At 37.8% G+C, this 16,298-nt stretch overlaps 1 protein-coding gene across 4 annotated transcripts in view; it reads left to right on the top strand.

Annotated features, from left to right (window-relative positions):
* The window catches only part of LOC138119033 (septin-2), a 35,411-nt gene that overhangs the window by 10,765 nt on the left and 8,348 nt on the right, over positions 1-16,298 (top strand). For all 4 annotated transcript variants that reach the window (XM_069030474.1, XM_069030475.1, XM_069030476.1 and 1 more), the window contains exons 6-11: positions 2,172-2,306; positions 2,770-2,887; positions 7,472-7,573; positions 8,389-8,534; positions 9,562-9,645; positions 10,577-10,634. In XM_069030474.1, the coding sequence (XP_068886575.1) occupies positions 2,172-2,306; positions 2,770-2,887; positions 7,472-7,573; positions 8,389-8,534; positions 9,562-9,645; positions 10,577-10,634 (643 nt within the window). The remainder of the gene's footprint in view (positions 1-2,171; positions 2,307-2,769; positions 2,888-7,471; positions 7,574-8,388; positions 8,535-9,561; positions 9,646-10,576; positions 10,635-16,298) is intronic.

The raw sequence follows: 16,298 nt of genomic DNA, 5'->3' as shown, positions 1-16,298 counted from the left end.
GCTGGACTTCTGTATTTTAGAATCAGACCCACACCTAGGGTTGCTCATGGCATCAGTTTAGGGCTGTGTTCAGAGAACAGCAAAATTCCTTATGGTGGGAGGTTTGACGCATTCGACATCTTTTCCATGCATAAGTACATTGAGATCATGAGAGAAACGTCCTTAAAATAACATCTTTCATGAGAAGAGAGAGGATCTAATCAGGGGAGGAAAAAAATTGCTTGATGCTCAGATTTGCTTTGATACTTGGCCTCAAAAAAGTGGTTGACAAAAGCAGGCTACAGGTGAACTTGTTAGATATTACCAATCACACACTTTATTTCATCTTGCTTGTGGTGTAGCAGGTCATTCTTTGATAGCTGCTCTCTGCTCTCTGGCTGCTGCTAAATTATTTATTTTTTTCTTTCTTTCTCTATTTTTTTTTTTTTAAACAGACTAAGGTTATATTTTGTGGGTTTTGGCAGCTTGATAATATTGTTCATTTTCCCCCAGTGGGCTTAAATGCAGCATTTGTGCTGTTTGCTGTTACAATACAGGATGTGCTATCTCCTAAGTAATGACAGCACTGTGGTATAAGGCAGGTGTTTCCCAGAAGTCAGGAGGTACAGGACACTAACACCATATTTGTAGGGAAAATTACAGCTGTTAGAGCTAGAAAACTGCACGTAAACTGATTATATTGCCAGAGAAATGTGTGATAGCTCTTTCCTATTGTTAGTGTTTGGTTTCTGTCCTAATATTTTTATGTCTTCAGTCTCATTACCTTTTACCAGCTAAGAGAAGTGTTGAAGATCAGCAGGAGCAAAAACCATATTGATGTGTTTCAGCACATTTAGGTATTAAGATGCTGGTTCCTAATGAGTAGAAGTAAGGTCAAAACCCAATAAATTCCATCTTTTGCTGTGTTGTGTTCTGTAGTATGACTTAGAACAGCTGAATCTTGCAAAGATGTAAGTGTGTGTATATATATTCTACTGTGGATTTATTCCTTCTCAGTCCAAAAGCTTACCTAGCTTTGGAGAATCAAATTCCCTCCAGGATCTCTTCCATCATTCTTGTTACTTTCTTTTATTATCTTCTTTGCAGCCATGCAGCCCTGGGTCAAACCTTGCTGCCTGTTGCAGTATTTGCCAGCATTCTGTGTTCATTTTCCAAATTATGAATTTTCTTTTCTGTTACGTGCTCTGTTTCCTCCTTAAATGTATCTCATCAAATTTGTGCTTTCTCAGCAACAGAAATATGGATGTTCCTATTTCTCAAGTTAAGCTTTCTGCTTAGTTGTTTCTCAAGTAGTTTAAGACATGTTCATAATACACAGTCATCTACCTAATCTTATCTACGTCAGCTGTTCATTTCCCTTCCCCTGCAGTACCTAATATAAAGTGTTCTTTTATATTAATGGTATTTGCAGGTGTCTGCATGCTCTGGAACAGCTTAAAATTATCTTCTTAGTTATGCATTGTGTTTTCTTTTCTCTCTCTAGTCATTGCTCTCTGTCTCTGATTAATCTATGTGATCAGATTTTGTGCTCATTTACTTCTTTGTAGGGAATATTTTACATTACCTTGAGCTAAGTAGGAATTATTTTCTTTGCCAACTGAAAAGAATTCTGTAAGGTAACAAAAATAGCTTAATAAATCATGTGATGCTTGAGTGCATGACTTGCAAATGTATTTGTATTTAATTCAAACAGACTAGAATACCAGAATTTTCAGAGGTAACTATAGAAACTTGGCTCTAGGTTCGGGGTTGTAAATCAAGAGGATATCCAGGCTATGTCATTTGTCAGCTGGTTTAAAAACAGATCTTCAGCCCCTACCCCTAGAAGAAAAGGCAGAAGAATTCTCAATCTTCTGTTCCTGTGTTGTCTCAGCACAGAGTAGTTTTTTCTGAGCTTGCACTTGAACTTTTTATTCAGTGAACAGAGGAACACTTGAAATTGGCTCTAGGCATAAGTTGACACTTAGTGGTTGTTATGAAAACACCCTTTTGCATTATCAAAATATTTTTCCTCAGTACTAGATAAAATGCTAGGAAGTTGAATTTTTTGTAACAGTAATGTTTTTAATAAAAGTGTGTTTGTCCTTCTGTTCTTATCTTTTTGTGGTTCTTTCCTTATTACTTAAAGCTGATGTGAGATGCCTCTCTTTCTCCCCCCTCCCATACCGCAGCTTCAAAACAATTATCCACTACATTGACAACCAGTTTGAGCGATACCTACATGATGAGAGTGGTCTGAACAGGCGCCACATCATAGACAACAGAGTCCACTGCTGCTTTTACTTCATCTCTCCTTTTGGGCATGGGTAAGCAAAAACCTGAGCTGCTTTATTTTAGGGTGTTGTACCTTGTCTGTTCATTATTTGAACTGGTAACTCAGCAGTAATGTTAATTGAGTTACTTCCCAACCTGTCAGCTTGTGCAATTAAAACAGTCTTTGGGGATTAATGCTCTCCTTTACTTTGTCCCCTTTTTGGCATTTAATATTGTTTCAAGGCAGTCAATACTGCATTGTGTATCACCCAGAAACATAAGTGTTTTTAATATCCAATTAATTGTGTAGTGACAATTTTAATTACAACTTAAACTTTACACAACCAAGTTAATAAGCAAGGGCATTAAGCTGACTTAATTTATTATGAAAATATTGTTTATGTGGACACTTGAAATAAATAATTTTTAATACATTTGGTCTGTTAAAAAACAAACAACACAAGACCCCATGCCTATTTTAAATCTTTTTTTTTTCTTTTTCCTGCTTCTTGGCAGACTGAAGCCATTAGATGTAGAGTTCATGAAGGCTCTTCATGGAAAAGTGAACATTGTTCCTGTGATTGCCAAGGCTGACACCCTGACGCTGAAGGAGAGGGAGAGGCTGAAGAGAAGAGTAGGTCTAACACTTGGTCATGAGAACAGAGCAACCCATACAATATAAAAGCCAAATATAAAGTAATTTCAAACTGAAGAGGGGTGAATGATATTGGCCAAGGACCTAATCTTCGGGAAGTGTGAGGTGGGAAATCTTCACTGAAGTCTGATGTGCTCTACCAGTTCCACTTGCTAAGATGTGGCTGTTACTGGCTTCATGTATCTTAGCAAGCAGTGCACCCAGTAGGGCAGGTTTTGGGCAACACTGTGTGTAACAAGGGTTCAGGCAATCCTGAAAGAAGACGTGGAGATGTTTCAGACTGGCTCTCATAGAGCAGTGACCCGAGTTCCCATTAGTGCTGGGAGTGCATTAGATGTGTTCTGAGGGCGTATCTGCAGTTTCATCCAAAAGGTGCTTGGGTTGTGCACTCTGCTGCATGGTTTGTAGCAAAATGTGGTTGGAAACTTATTAAATAAGTGCACCCATGATACAAACTAAAACACTAATACAGAGACAGGACAGGTGAGTTAATATATGAGCAGGATGCTTTTGTAGCTCCATTGTTATGGATAAATGCATGTCATTGTGTGAACATTTTTCCTGCTGGGTTGTCTGTTCATCTGAAACACCAGGACATACTCAGGGTAGGAGTGGAGACTGTCTGTCTTTCCAGACAGTGGTACTAAAATCTTTCTTTTGCTTTGGAAGGTTTCCTCAGCGTCTTGAAATTTTGTGTTTTGACAAACCTTTCCAAGACAGCCCAGCTTTTGGCAAATACGACATTGTAGTGAATTAAATGGAATAATGTCAATATTTGTGGTTATACAAGTCTTTAACCTTAAATAGAATTTCCGTTTTATTGCATCATCTGGGCAATGAATGTAAATATTTAATCTGTTCTGGTTTATCTTTTTTGACTGAGAATGGCTTCATGCACCTTGTTAAAGGAATGGGTAGGTGGTGTGATTGTATTGTGTATGCTTAGAGGTGATCCAGTAAAATTTATTGAGATCACAAGCTTTGTCAGGTTCAATTGACTCAAAACAAGTACAATAATTCATAAAGTCTTAAGGGGTTTGAACCCTACAAAGCCTGTGAATTTTTACAAATTTAATGACTTGAGTAATGTAGAGATAATTAGTACTTCTAAATGCAGTCTGTATTTTACACCAGAGTAAACCTTTTCATGGTAAGGTATCTTTTATATTACGTTTTTATGCAGGGCATGACAGTTGTTTTAATTGTGATCCTGTGACTTCCTGTAAGCCTTTAGAATGGTTATTGGATCTTTATTCCAAGGGTGTTTGTGTTGGGAGTATTTTTCAATTTTCTTGAAGAGGGACTACAGTTTTATTTAACTGGGAAAATAGTATAGATAAAATCATGCTGGCAGAGCAGCACATTAGCTGAACTGCACCTAAATGCAGAGGATTTGTTTGGGGCTCTTTTGTGTGAACCAGTGCCACAGTGACAGGTGTGGCCATGGTTTGTGTGGGCATGTGTAGAACTACAGTTCGACAAAGTCAGGTACTGCTGGCATTGCTGCTGTGTTTTATAAAGCTCAGTGATGTAAGAAAACTTGCCCAAGAAATGGAATGAATCCTTTGTAGCTGAGGAAGTTGAAAGTGGGGACAGTGACTGTATGAACCTTGTCTGCAATGCAGACAAACATCCACTGAAAAGGGGAAGGGATATTTGTATAGAAATGAGCAGCTTTATGGTGAACCAGGTGAAAGGAGGAAAGAAATAAAAAATAAAAAAAAAAGTCCATTCATTGAGACAAGAAGGGCTTTTAGATCTTGCTGGAAGAAATTCTGTCCAGGCTCTTGAGCTTTTAATTTTGCTCCTCCACAAATATTATAAGGTAATGACAGGTGCACTGCATGCAGATTGAAAGAACTCATAGGGAAATAATAAATCAAAAATGTGGCTGATGGTGCAGGTTTTATTGCTATTCCTTTTCTGTTACTGTACTGACTTGGTGAAAGATTTTTATCTCACATTGTTTGTGGAGCTGCTACTTTTCATAAAATCCCCTGTATTTACCCTTTCAGCAATGTACTTCAGGTTCAGTATTCATAGTTGCTTACTTTTTGGTTCAGCATTTGGGAGAAGAATGATGTTGAAAGATTTGAATGAGGCATTTAAGTGGTAGATTAATTATTTTAAAATATGATTCACTGGGAATTTAACAAACTTTTAACTAACTAATCTTTAAAACAGTCTTGACATAGGGACACCACATTTATACACTGGCTAAGTACAAGATAAAGGGCATCTGTAGTCCGAGGGAGTGGTTAGGAAGGAGGTAAACAAGTTTGCATTATTTTTATACTGCAGGCAAAGGTCAGTCTGCAAACTGAGTTTATATTAAGTCAAATGTATAATGTGCTTCCAAAGCTTTGAAAATCAAAGCTACTGTATATTGTTCTAACTCAAAGCATCTTGGCCAACAGAGTCTCTAATCAAGAGTAGGAATCAAAGTCCTGCTTTGCTGACGCAGCTTGAAGTCTTACTTTTTTTAGATGTTTCTGCCATTTGGCCGTCAATCTGAAGTAAAATGTTTTTGTTTGGCCGCTATGGACTAAGCAGCAAGATTAGCTTGTGGTGCTTGCAAAGGAAACCCAGCTTGGAGTAATTCCTGTTTGGGCTTTCTGGAATTCAAAGTTATTTTTTAAAACTCTCGAGTGGGAAGAAATGCAAGACATTTTCACAAGCTGTGCCATGCAAGGCTGCTAAGGAAACATGCTCAAAGGAATGACTTCATGAGAGGGGAACTAATATTTTGACTTTTTTTTTAATTTCCCATGGGAAGGCTAATCTTTAGGAACACAGAATCCTCTGAGGCCAATAAAATTCAGATTTGAAGAAGCAAAATGCTGTTTCATTGTTAGGAGCATAAAATACAGTTTGTTTTTATTGCAATTCTTTTTCCTTTCAGGAAAGCACTAGGTTTAACAGCTGTAATATATTATTCTAGCACCCCTTGCTGTCGGCTTTCCCGTTATTGTTCCACTTGCATTTTATCTTGAAAATCTCAGCCAGGTTAAATGTGCTTTCTTGTTTTATGCAACTACTTAAAGGCATCGAACTGCAGCGCTGCCCCACCCATCCCAGCTGTGCATCCTTTACTGTCATTTGGTGACAGTTCAGGTCTCTTCCATTTTGCAAAACAGTAACAACATGCATTGATTTAAATGTCTTTGTGTGAATGTATTAAATGCTTATTGGCAACACTTACTCCCAAATTTCTCTTTATAAAATATTGCTCTCTGTGTAGGTGGGGGCTCATAGTACTTTATTCAGTGTGTGAGTGCAGGGGATGTTTATATACCTGGCAGGAAAACATTGTCAGGGGAACAGCTGTGGCTCATACATGGTCTTTCCTCTGCTAATGGTCTGGAGAATTGTTTTCTTTTAAACACCTGTTTAATAACCAAGTTCTGATTGGACAATTTTCATTTATACTGTAGCTGTTGGTTGCCATGGTGACAGAGGATTGAGGAAGCCAACAATACTCATGGAAGGCTCATTAAGACCTCTCTATTTGAAGTCTATTTGTTTTTGTGCTACCAAGTTAATCTCCAGTTGTGTATGTAGTAATGCCATCACAAGTCCTTACATAGGCTCTTCTGAATATTTTTACAATTACTTCAAAACCCTCTGTGAATTTGCCCAAGCTTTGTCTATGCTGAGAGTTCATTCAGCAGTGCAGCTGCTTGGTTCAGGTGCTGTTTGTAGGGCTACAGTTGCTGCTCTAGGAAGTTTGCACAGTTTCTCTTTTCTGCTGAAACATCTGAGATCCCTTTGGAGAGAGTCGTTGTGGAATCTCAGCATTCTTCATGCTGTTTTTATACCACCACACTTCCTTTACTGAAAGTAACTCTTGTCAGTGCATTTGATGCGGTGACAAGAGCTGACTTGAGTATATTCAGTAGTATGGCAGCAGAAACATTCTCTTTGGTTTTGAAAAAAGGGTTGACTTGTGCCACCTTTGGAAACTGCCAAAGGCCTGGAGTTATGTTGGCTGCTCACCCCTGCAGTGATTTCATTAGGAAAAGAATGTGCCCAGGAATACAGATACTGTATTTTTTATGTTAACCTCAGGCATTAATGACAAAGAAAACCGTTCAAGAACAGGGTCTTTTTCTTAGTGGATTTTTAAGGACTTTCTGCAGTTTAAGTGGATAATAAGCTTTTATCTTTTTTGATTCAAGAGGCAATAGGCACTGTCTTCTAAATTTTTGAACATATCAAATGCACAGAAATGTACTTTGACATGGGGTGAATGGTTTTGATGCTGTAACTAATGAATTCCTTCTTGTTACTTTTACTCTTTTTTTCATATTAACCTCACTTTGCTTCTGTATTTGCCTTGTAAATATTCTGCCACTTTTTAATGATTTACTTGCTATGTTTTCTAAAAATACATTTATCTTTTGTGCCTTTTAAAAAATCTTCAAGCCTATGTTATTTTGCAGTTTGGACACTGAGTCAAGTGAATATTGGTGACAGACTAGTAAATCAATTTTATGTATTTTTAACTGAATACCTCTTCAATGAAATAAGAGTATTATTGCTTCTTTTTTTGCAAACTTTCAGGTTCTGGATGAGATTTCTGAACATGGCATTAGGATTTATCAGCTCCCTGATGCAGATTCTGATGAAGACGAGGAGTTTAAAGAACAAACTAGAGTTTTAAAGGCAAGTTTCACTCCTAGTTTATCATTTTACTGCTGTAGTTCTTCACTCTACAATATGCCGAAGGGTACTTTATTACTTTTACAACGTATTGAAAATTTCAGTTTCCTTCGTATGTTGACTCTGAATTATAATCCTTTTTATTCCAGTCTCTGCTTCATCAGAATTCCAAGTGTAGTATGTCATGACTTTCTCTTCTTTTCTGTTTTAAGTGTAAACAACTGTTAAACATGAGCTACTGTTTGCAGTCTGTTTTCTGACTCAAACATTGTAACATGCGAGCAAGGAGAGAGAATGTGTGTGTTACAGTTGCAGTACTAATTAACAACTTGCCTCTTCTTAAAGCAGATAATCAAGGTTTTACTAAAGTAATTTCCTCTTTGTGCTTGCAAAGGTGTTTGAAGAATGTGTCTGAAATTCTCTTTCTAAGTACTTCACTCTGTATCTGAAGTATGTTTCTGTTGGCTGTTCTCCATGCATGATGTTATGTCAGATGACACATTATGCCCAAACTGTACTTGAACAAGCCAAGTGTTCCTAAAGCGAAACGTCATTTCCTTCTGTGCCTCTGTTCATACAAACTGATCCTAACAAAGCTACAGGTGCTCATTAGGAGAGGTTGAATTGTCTAGAATGGGATTTGTTGGTTTTCTGATGTGAAAGGATTTTAGTAGAATGTTTGTCAACATTTCTTTCCCCCCCCCTCCTGCTTGTTACTTGAATCTTTGTCCTTTCTTTAAAAGAAAGACAAAGCAAAATACAAAAACTAACCAGCCAAAAATCAAAACAGTAACTTGTTTTTTCTCTGTCTCAACTAGGCTAGCATTCCCTTCGCTGTTATTGGATCCAATCAACTTATTGAGGTGAAGGGGAAAAAAATCAGAGGCCGCCTGTATCCCTGGGGAGTTGTTGAAGTTGAAAATCCAGAGCACAATGATTTCCTCAAGCTGCGCACAATGCTGGTGTGAGTAATGGTAAAATGATCCCATCTCCTGTGGTGACGTAACTGCCACAATGACTAAAGACCTATAGCAATGTTAATTCCTTAATTTAAAACTAGCCCTGATGGCAGTGTAGAGTGACATTTTAGTCCCCTGCAGCTTGTTTTCCTGCTGTATCCTCTGATCTCTGAATTCAGAATATTTTCTATATTTTATGTTGCCAGATATTTGTGATGGTTTTATGTCTTAAGTGAACTGATTTGATGGCTTTACATACCAACTGAAGTTTTGTTATGGTGCAGCTGGTGGGGCAGAGAGGCTTTTAAAATACTCTTCAAAGTGAAGAGTATTCTAAAAGCAAAGGGCAATTTTCTTGGCAGTATGGGAAATCCTTTGTTAAATATGATACCCCACCCCGTTGTGATTTTAGCCGATACGGATATTCTGCCTGCGTAAATGGTTTTAAGTGATTTTTTAAAAACGATGATTTGCTATTGTTGGAAATTAATTCCATTGTGTCATTCCAAATTCAGTTTGCACCGGGCAGGGATTGCCCTCTGCTGGGCATTGGGAGAAAGCGGGTTTTCCTTTTTTTATTTTTTTTGGCAATTGGAAATTGTTACGCAGTGTCAGCTGTTGTGCGAGCCAAGCAGCTCCACCTAGTTCCCAGTTACAAATTATATTTGACAGCACTTAAGAGTAATAAAATACTTTAGGAATTAAAGTATCTTTCTGAATAATTGTCTTTGGAAGGTTCTTAACACTGCAAAAAACTGGTATAAACAACTTGTCTGAAGTAATTAATGATCAAGAGGAGGGCAGCATATTTTGGGTCTTTGAATAATATTGATGGGGGCACTTAGGAATGAATTAAAGATCAATGAACTTGAAAGCAGAGTTCTGGTTGGCTTTCTGACTGGCTTGGTCTGTAAGGATTTACTTTTCTGGTAAATAGATCCATTAGATAAAACAGAAACAGAAGATAAAAGGGTGTTTTTCTTTGCTTTGCTGAGAATGACAGAGTGTTCAATAGCCCTTTGCATGTTCTAGAACGCACATGCAGGACCTGCAGGAGGTGACCCAAGACTTGCACTACGAGAACTTCCGTTCCGAGAGGCTAAAACGCACTGGCAAGTAAGTGTGTGCTGCCCGTGGGCTCTGCTGCTCCTCATTCCCCACTGACATGGGACTTGCTCTTCCTTCTAACTAATCCCACCTGTAAACAATTATTTCTGATGAGATTTCAATCTATGGAATTCTGAAATTTGTATGAAATGCTGTGCTTGAAGAGGACTAATATATAGCGAAGTGCTGTGCTTATAAACAGCTGTGTGTTCTGTATCCATCTCCTTTTCTCTGTGCTTTTAATTGGAATGTGCAGAAAGAAGATGCCTGCAAGCAAAATAGGTTTTACACAATGATATCTGCTTGGAGAAAATGAACACTAGTGGGCACATTTAAATAGGCCCCAGTCTATCTGCTTAGGGAGGTGTTTCTTCTCTTGCTCCTTCATATATAGCTAAAGAGAGAAGTTTAGACCAAAGAATCTTTTCTGATAATTTATGTGTTTTTATGGAGTTTATTATCTCTTTTTTAATTCTTGGCAAGGTTGTCCTTGGCAACTTAATGCAAAAAATCCACATCTACCTTTGCTGCATCTTTTTGGATAGCAAATTGCTCTTGTCCACACTCCACTTGTTCTTTAAGTATTCAGCAAATCATTTTGATGTTAAAGAAGGAAGGAAATACGAAATAGCCTACACACCTTTTTAGTGGTTGATTTTTGTACTGTGAATAGATAGTGGAGGAAATCTCTTCATTAAAGATCCATATAGCAGTAAAGAAATCAAAGTTTAAGAAATGGACAGTGAATAGCAGAAGTCTGTGAGGTAAAGATGGCCTTTTACAAAAGGGAAGCATGATTTTAAAAATGTCTTAATTTCCCCTGTGTGGAAGCATGTAGACTTTGTTAATGTTACATTAATTAAAATACGAGTCTTGAATCTGTTCTTGGAGATTTTTACTTCTATATTTTATACTATCAATGCCTTCTTTTCTTCAATAGGCCTGTTGAAGAGGAAGTGGTAGACAAGGATAGAATCCTCCAGCAGAAAGAGGCTGAGGTAAGAGGGACTTTCTAAAACTTGTTCTTTAATATAACATGATAATGTTCCATTTTCAGTTTTCTGACTTGTTCTTTAATATAAGGTGATGTGTTCCAATTTCAGTTTTCTGCATCAACTACTGCCTATGGCAGGTGGGATTGGAGTTGTGCAAAATGACAGACCTAACCTGAGCATACAAGTTGCCCTTACAGTGTTTTGTTATAGTCGCTTGCACTGTGGATGGGAAGTAGTGTGTGCACTCTTGCTTGTGGGCAGAATGTTTATCACTTCCCATTTGGGTGCTAATTTTCCATAAGGATATTTGCTATTTTAAGTATTGAAATCAATTTATGTTTGTCAGCTACATATGCTGCCTTAAGCATACAGTGGTGGGATAGACTGACAGTCTAATGTCATTTCAGATGTGCTTGTGCTTATTGCAAGCATGTTACCAGTAAATTTATTTTTATGTCTTGTGGTTATGGAGTAGAAATAGGCTTTTGAGTCTTAAAAATCCCATAATACAGGTAATACATATGTTTTTTCATCTTAACCTTGACTTAAATCATAGTATTTTTGTTGCACGTGTCAATTTATGGATTTGGCGTTTTCAAACTCTTGATTTCTCACTCTGTTTCCAAGTTATTGCTAGGCCTTTTAATTTGGTATTTTTATGTTCAAGTTGTAAAGACTCAGAAATTTTTAGCCTGGTATTTAAATTCTAGCAGTATGCTGCCAATGCTTTTACTACTTGCAGTGGGAAAACTGAAGACTTGCTGCCAATTGTAAGATAGTGGGCTTTTTCTCTTTATCCTTCTTTTATCCAGTTCAGCTTGGATCCATGTCCATAACTGCAGGAAAGCATGATTGGAAGGATCATTGCACATGTGCAGTGATTTGGAATAAGAAATCCAAAAGTACAAGCAGTTTTGTGTGTTTCTGAGGTGGAAGATTGACTCCCATATATGGAAATTTTTGAAATTTATGTTGGTCTGTGCATTTCCTTTTTCCCTTATAGCATCCATATTTAAAAATAGCTAACCCTGGTTAGATATTGGCTAACCCTGGCATGTTGATATAAATAGCAAAAAATTTTCCTAAGAGGAAATGCAGAAGCAGCTGATTATCACCATAATTAGTGGTTAATAATATGAATTACTGGAGATTGAGTGAGCTGCATATTTATCACTATATAACTTCATTTCAGCAGCATAAGCACACTTGATGGCTGTGCACATACAAGAGTGGAACTTCTGCAAGTTCTGTACACAAATTAGCTGCCTCCCATTTACTGGGGCATGTGCAAAGCAACAGTAGCCCATCAGCTGATAGCCAGCAGTACTGGACGCTTGGAAAATGTCAAGAGCATTTTTTGAAAATGGTTTTTGTTTTCCTTTTTTCCTTAATGCTTCCAAGCAGGCAAGTAGACTTAAATTCTCTAAGTCATAACTGTTTCTCCTGTTATTTGAACTATGTAAATTGTATATGCCTAGTAGTTAAGTAGAATCTTGGGTACCCTTGTAGAACTATTTGTTTTAAGACTTATGTCTGAAAAAAGTCTCCTATAAATATTTTCCCTGGAAATTGTTGATATGACAGGCACATTACATATATATATATATATATATATATAAAATTTCTATTTATGCATTGACACAGAGTGGTCAAAATAGACCAGTATATAAATATGTAACGTGCCTTTTATATAACATGGCTAAAGGAATGAAATTTTGAATTTCTCAGGGGACAGTCTTTGAAAGTTTCCTCTGGGGCTAATCATCTCTGAATAATTGCTGCTGAAGTTGAAGGGGATTAGATTAGAACTTGAAAAAACAAATACATTTTTAACTTCTGCATTCTATTGTTCCAAAGAGATCAAGAGGCTTTGCTGAAGCTTCTGTAGATAAGCTGGTATGAAGTCCCTTCATCTCCAAATCATCCCTAAGGTTCAGACTGGGAAAAATCTGTGGAGGAAAGAGGCACAGAGGAAGTGGGCTTGCATTCCATGGCCTTCACAGAGAAAACAAATATCCATTTCCCCTCCTGTTCTGCATTCCCATCAGTAACGGTGCTTGATGTTCTATTTACAGTTTTGTGAGGTTTATATAACCTTGGAAGGAATGAATGCTTGAACTAGTGCCAGGATCATCTTTATCAAGGCATCACTTTTGCTAAATGGTCTTTTATTATGCCAAAGGATGTGGTCCCCACTTCAGCCAATTTGGAATTGCTAATCTGTCATTTTGGATTTACTGCTTAGTCTGGTTGTGCTTTTGCTCATTTGCAAGTGATGACCTGTTTCTGGGAGCTGGAAAATGAAAATAGGCATAAAGATATTCTTGTTCCTTTCTGTAAATATGATGCAGAACAGATTATTTTGATGTTGTAGTGTAAGTGGACACAAACTTAGTTTGTAGTTTTGTGCCATATTTCTCCTACTCTGAAAATGTCTTGTTAATAAAAACCTTTCAAAGTTTTGAGAGGTAGTACTTTCAGAAAAATGTTAGGGCTGTGATTACATGAAAAGAGCAAGGAATAAACTCCTCTGGTTTTTCTAGTGAGCTACCCTGAGACTTCGGGAGAAACCCGCCACGCCGCTGTTTTCAGTGGAGTTGGTCAGCAATGGGCTGTATATAGTAGAATGAAACAATGTTGAAATTGTTTCTCTCTGTCCTTCCATTTTCTGAACGTGTGTAACCCTTTGGCAGATGCGATAAAGAGCCCTGGGTTAGTGTGGGAGTCAGGAGGGGGGAGCAGAAGTGTGGGGGCTGCCAGGCTGGGGGCCAGCAGTGGCCCCATGGGGAGTGAGGACGTGACCAATGTGTGCAGGTAATGCCTGCTGCTGCTGGGGTTTGGGAAAGCATTGTTTTGAAAGGTGAGGGGGAAACTTTTATGGGAAGAGACAGCATGACTGCTGATGAAGACCTGCAGACCTGAGGGAAATAAAAACAGGTCTGAAGTTTAATTTGTTTTGTGGGATGTTACTGCCCAGTGCAGAGGGCAGAATGCTTCAGCCTTGCGCTGTGAAGTGTGCAGTCTTACTCCTGGAGACTTCCAAAGAAGAAAACCATTAATAACCAATTAGCACTAGGAATCCCTGAGGAATTATAATGTAAAAACTTTTTTTCTTTTTTTGAGTAATTGCTTTTTTTTTTTTTGTCCTTTTGAGCTGTTTTTGAAGGAACAGTGCATACTGCTCATGTACTCTAATGGCTGTGGCCAGAGTGACTTCTGCTCTTTGTCAACATGTCCTATGGAAGACATTTGTCTCAATGGTAGCTCCATTTCCAATTTATCAGGAGTATTTTTCTTGTCTTCAGTTAACAAAATTATTTTGTTCTTTTGTATTGGAGGTATTTTTAATCAAAAGAACTCTTATGGGAACATTCACTAGAAAAAATCCACTGTCTCCAGTTTTCCATCTTGCCCTGTTCTTGCAGCCTCTTCACTTACACCTTTCTTATGTAAAGGCATGGGCAGAAATAATCAGTTTTGGCAGAGGGGAAACATAGCAGTGGGAAGTAAATGCTGTTTGTTTCTTAATATTTCTCCTCCTATGATACCTGCATGCTGGTCACTGGGAAGCCATCCGCATTGTTTAAACAGGAATAGTATTTGTTGGTATTGTGATGAAATCCTGTAGGTACAGCAGAGCTGTGTGTCTGTGGTTTCTGTTAAGGGCATGGAAGCTATGAACAAGAGTATGGTTCACTTTTAGTTCTGTAACCTTAGCTCTCCTTTTAAATGTTTGTTTCCTTTCTCTTTTGCTGCAGTAGTTACATGATAGTTTGAACTAAATTGTAGACCTGACGTAAGTAAACTAAGGGGCATTTATACCAAGGTTACGTTTATTCTTTTGCCTTTTGTTATCTGAGAATTCTCAGGAATTACTTGTTTTAACAGATTTCCAAACATTGTTTGCTAGCTTCCTTTTCATGATGTGCATTGGCCCTATGCTGTCATGTTGTAGCATCCGTTCTTTAGGGGATGAACACAAATATATCAATGCTGCTCTTGCAAGTGAGAGGACTTGCTGCTGAGCAAGATCAGAGTCATTTTCTGCCCTTGATGCTTGCAGTCCCCAACAGCTAAGGGAATGCAGATGTTGACGTGACATCAGTTTCAGTCTTTGGTGTGATTTTTTAATTACATTTGCCTTTATTAAGAGCAGAGGTTTTTTTCTGTCTATTCAGTAGGTCCAGTAAGGTGAACATGAACTGGTTTTGGTTTGTATTGTAATGTGGAGGAACGGCTTCTGTGTCCTGCCCTCTACTCGAAGAAGAATTGTTGAAGAGACTGGCGTGGTAACCACTTGAGCACAATACAGCTTGATTCTCTTTTTTTCATTTTACAGCAATGTGCCTAGTTTTTTTCACAGACCTCGTGCCTGCAAGTTTTTCTGCTGAATTATTCTAAAATAGCTTCAGAAACTTGCTATTACTTACCTAATGGAAAAGACTGAGACTTCACCAGTAGGTCTCAAAAACACCACATGAGAATGGAAAAGGAAAATCTTTTGCAATCTTAACATTAGAGAAGAGTAGGTATCCTGGGATTTTTGTGCTACCTTATATTTGTGTCATATGCAGCATCTGATTTATTTTTTGCTATGGCCATATTTTTATCAGTTAAGAAAATGCAATTCTCAATGCTATATTTAAGTCTTAAAATATGATGTTGGCTGTTAGCAGAATTCTGCATTTGAGCAATCACTGTAATACATGTGCAGCAGCATTTCCCCCTGTGATTACTGAATGGTTTCTATTTTGGGAATGTTTCATGGCTCAGCTTGGAGTGCTCTTGGGAAAGCTCAAGTAGGAGAGCTTCCAAAAAGCTAGTTTTATTCTGATGGTAAATCTGCAGAGAGGCAGTTCAAAAGACCAGGTGTCTTACATTTTACAAGTTGATCTTTGAAGCTTACTTTTTTCTTGTATCATGAAATCAATGCAACACTCATTTTGGGAACTTTCTGCTTTTTTTTTCCTCCTTCCTGCAATGTTATGCCATCTTCTTGATCAGAAGCTTTTTGTTTTAAGTATTTAGCAGAAAGATGTAGATGGATTTATAATAATCCTCACAGACTTAGCTGTATCTCATGCTGTTCCTGCGTGACTCTCCTTTTGTTGGAGGGCATCTCTGCAGCAGCCCCAGCAACTTGAATTAGCCTCTCCTGAACCCTGTGCTGCTGCAGCAGGAGGATAAGTACATAAGCCAGCTAGTTTTGGGCAAGCTCTGTTACTGCTGGCTGTGCTGCAATTTTTTTACTCTTTAGTTAATCTTCAGTATTTTACTCTTTCCTAAATATGTATCTGAGAGCAGGCAAGGAAAAGTGATACAGGCACCTGCAGTTAATTTTTTTTTTGTTCTGTGATGTTTCTTTCTTTCCATTTGGTGGTTTGTTTTTTTTTTTTTAACAAAACAACAGCTCAACACCACATGCATTTACTCAAGCATTTGTCTCAGGTTCTTTTGTATTGAACCTGGTGGAGTAGCAACTATCACAATAGTTAATGTGGCTGACTGGATGAAAATACAGTATAGTTGTTTAGACATAGTGCTTTTTCAGTTTGTTTCCCCCCTGAAAATAAATGAAAGCAGTTGTCTACATAATTAGAAAAAAAAGAGAACTTGCTATACAAGCCTCAGATTTTTACATGATCTCTGGTTTGAGATGGACTCAAA

Source organism: Aphelocoma coerulescens, chromosome 15 (genome assembly GCF_041296385.1).
Source record: "Aphelocoma coerulescens isolate FSJ_1873_10779 chromosome 15, UR_Acoe_1.0, whole genome shotgun sequence".
Taxonomy (NCBI): Eukaryota; Metazoa; Chordata; class Aves; order Passeriformes; family Corvidae; genus Aphelocoma; species Aphelocoma coerulescens.
This window is presented reverse-complemented; position numbering and strand designations above follow the sequence as displayed.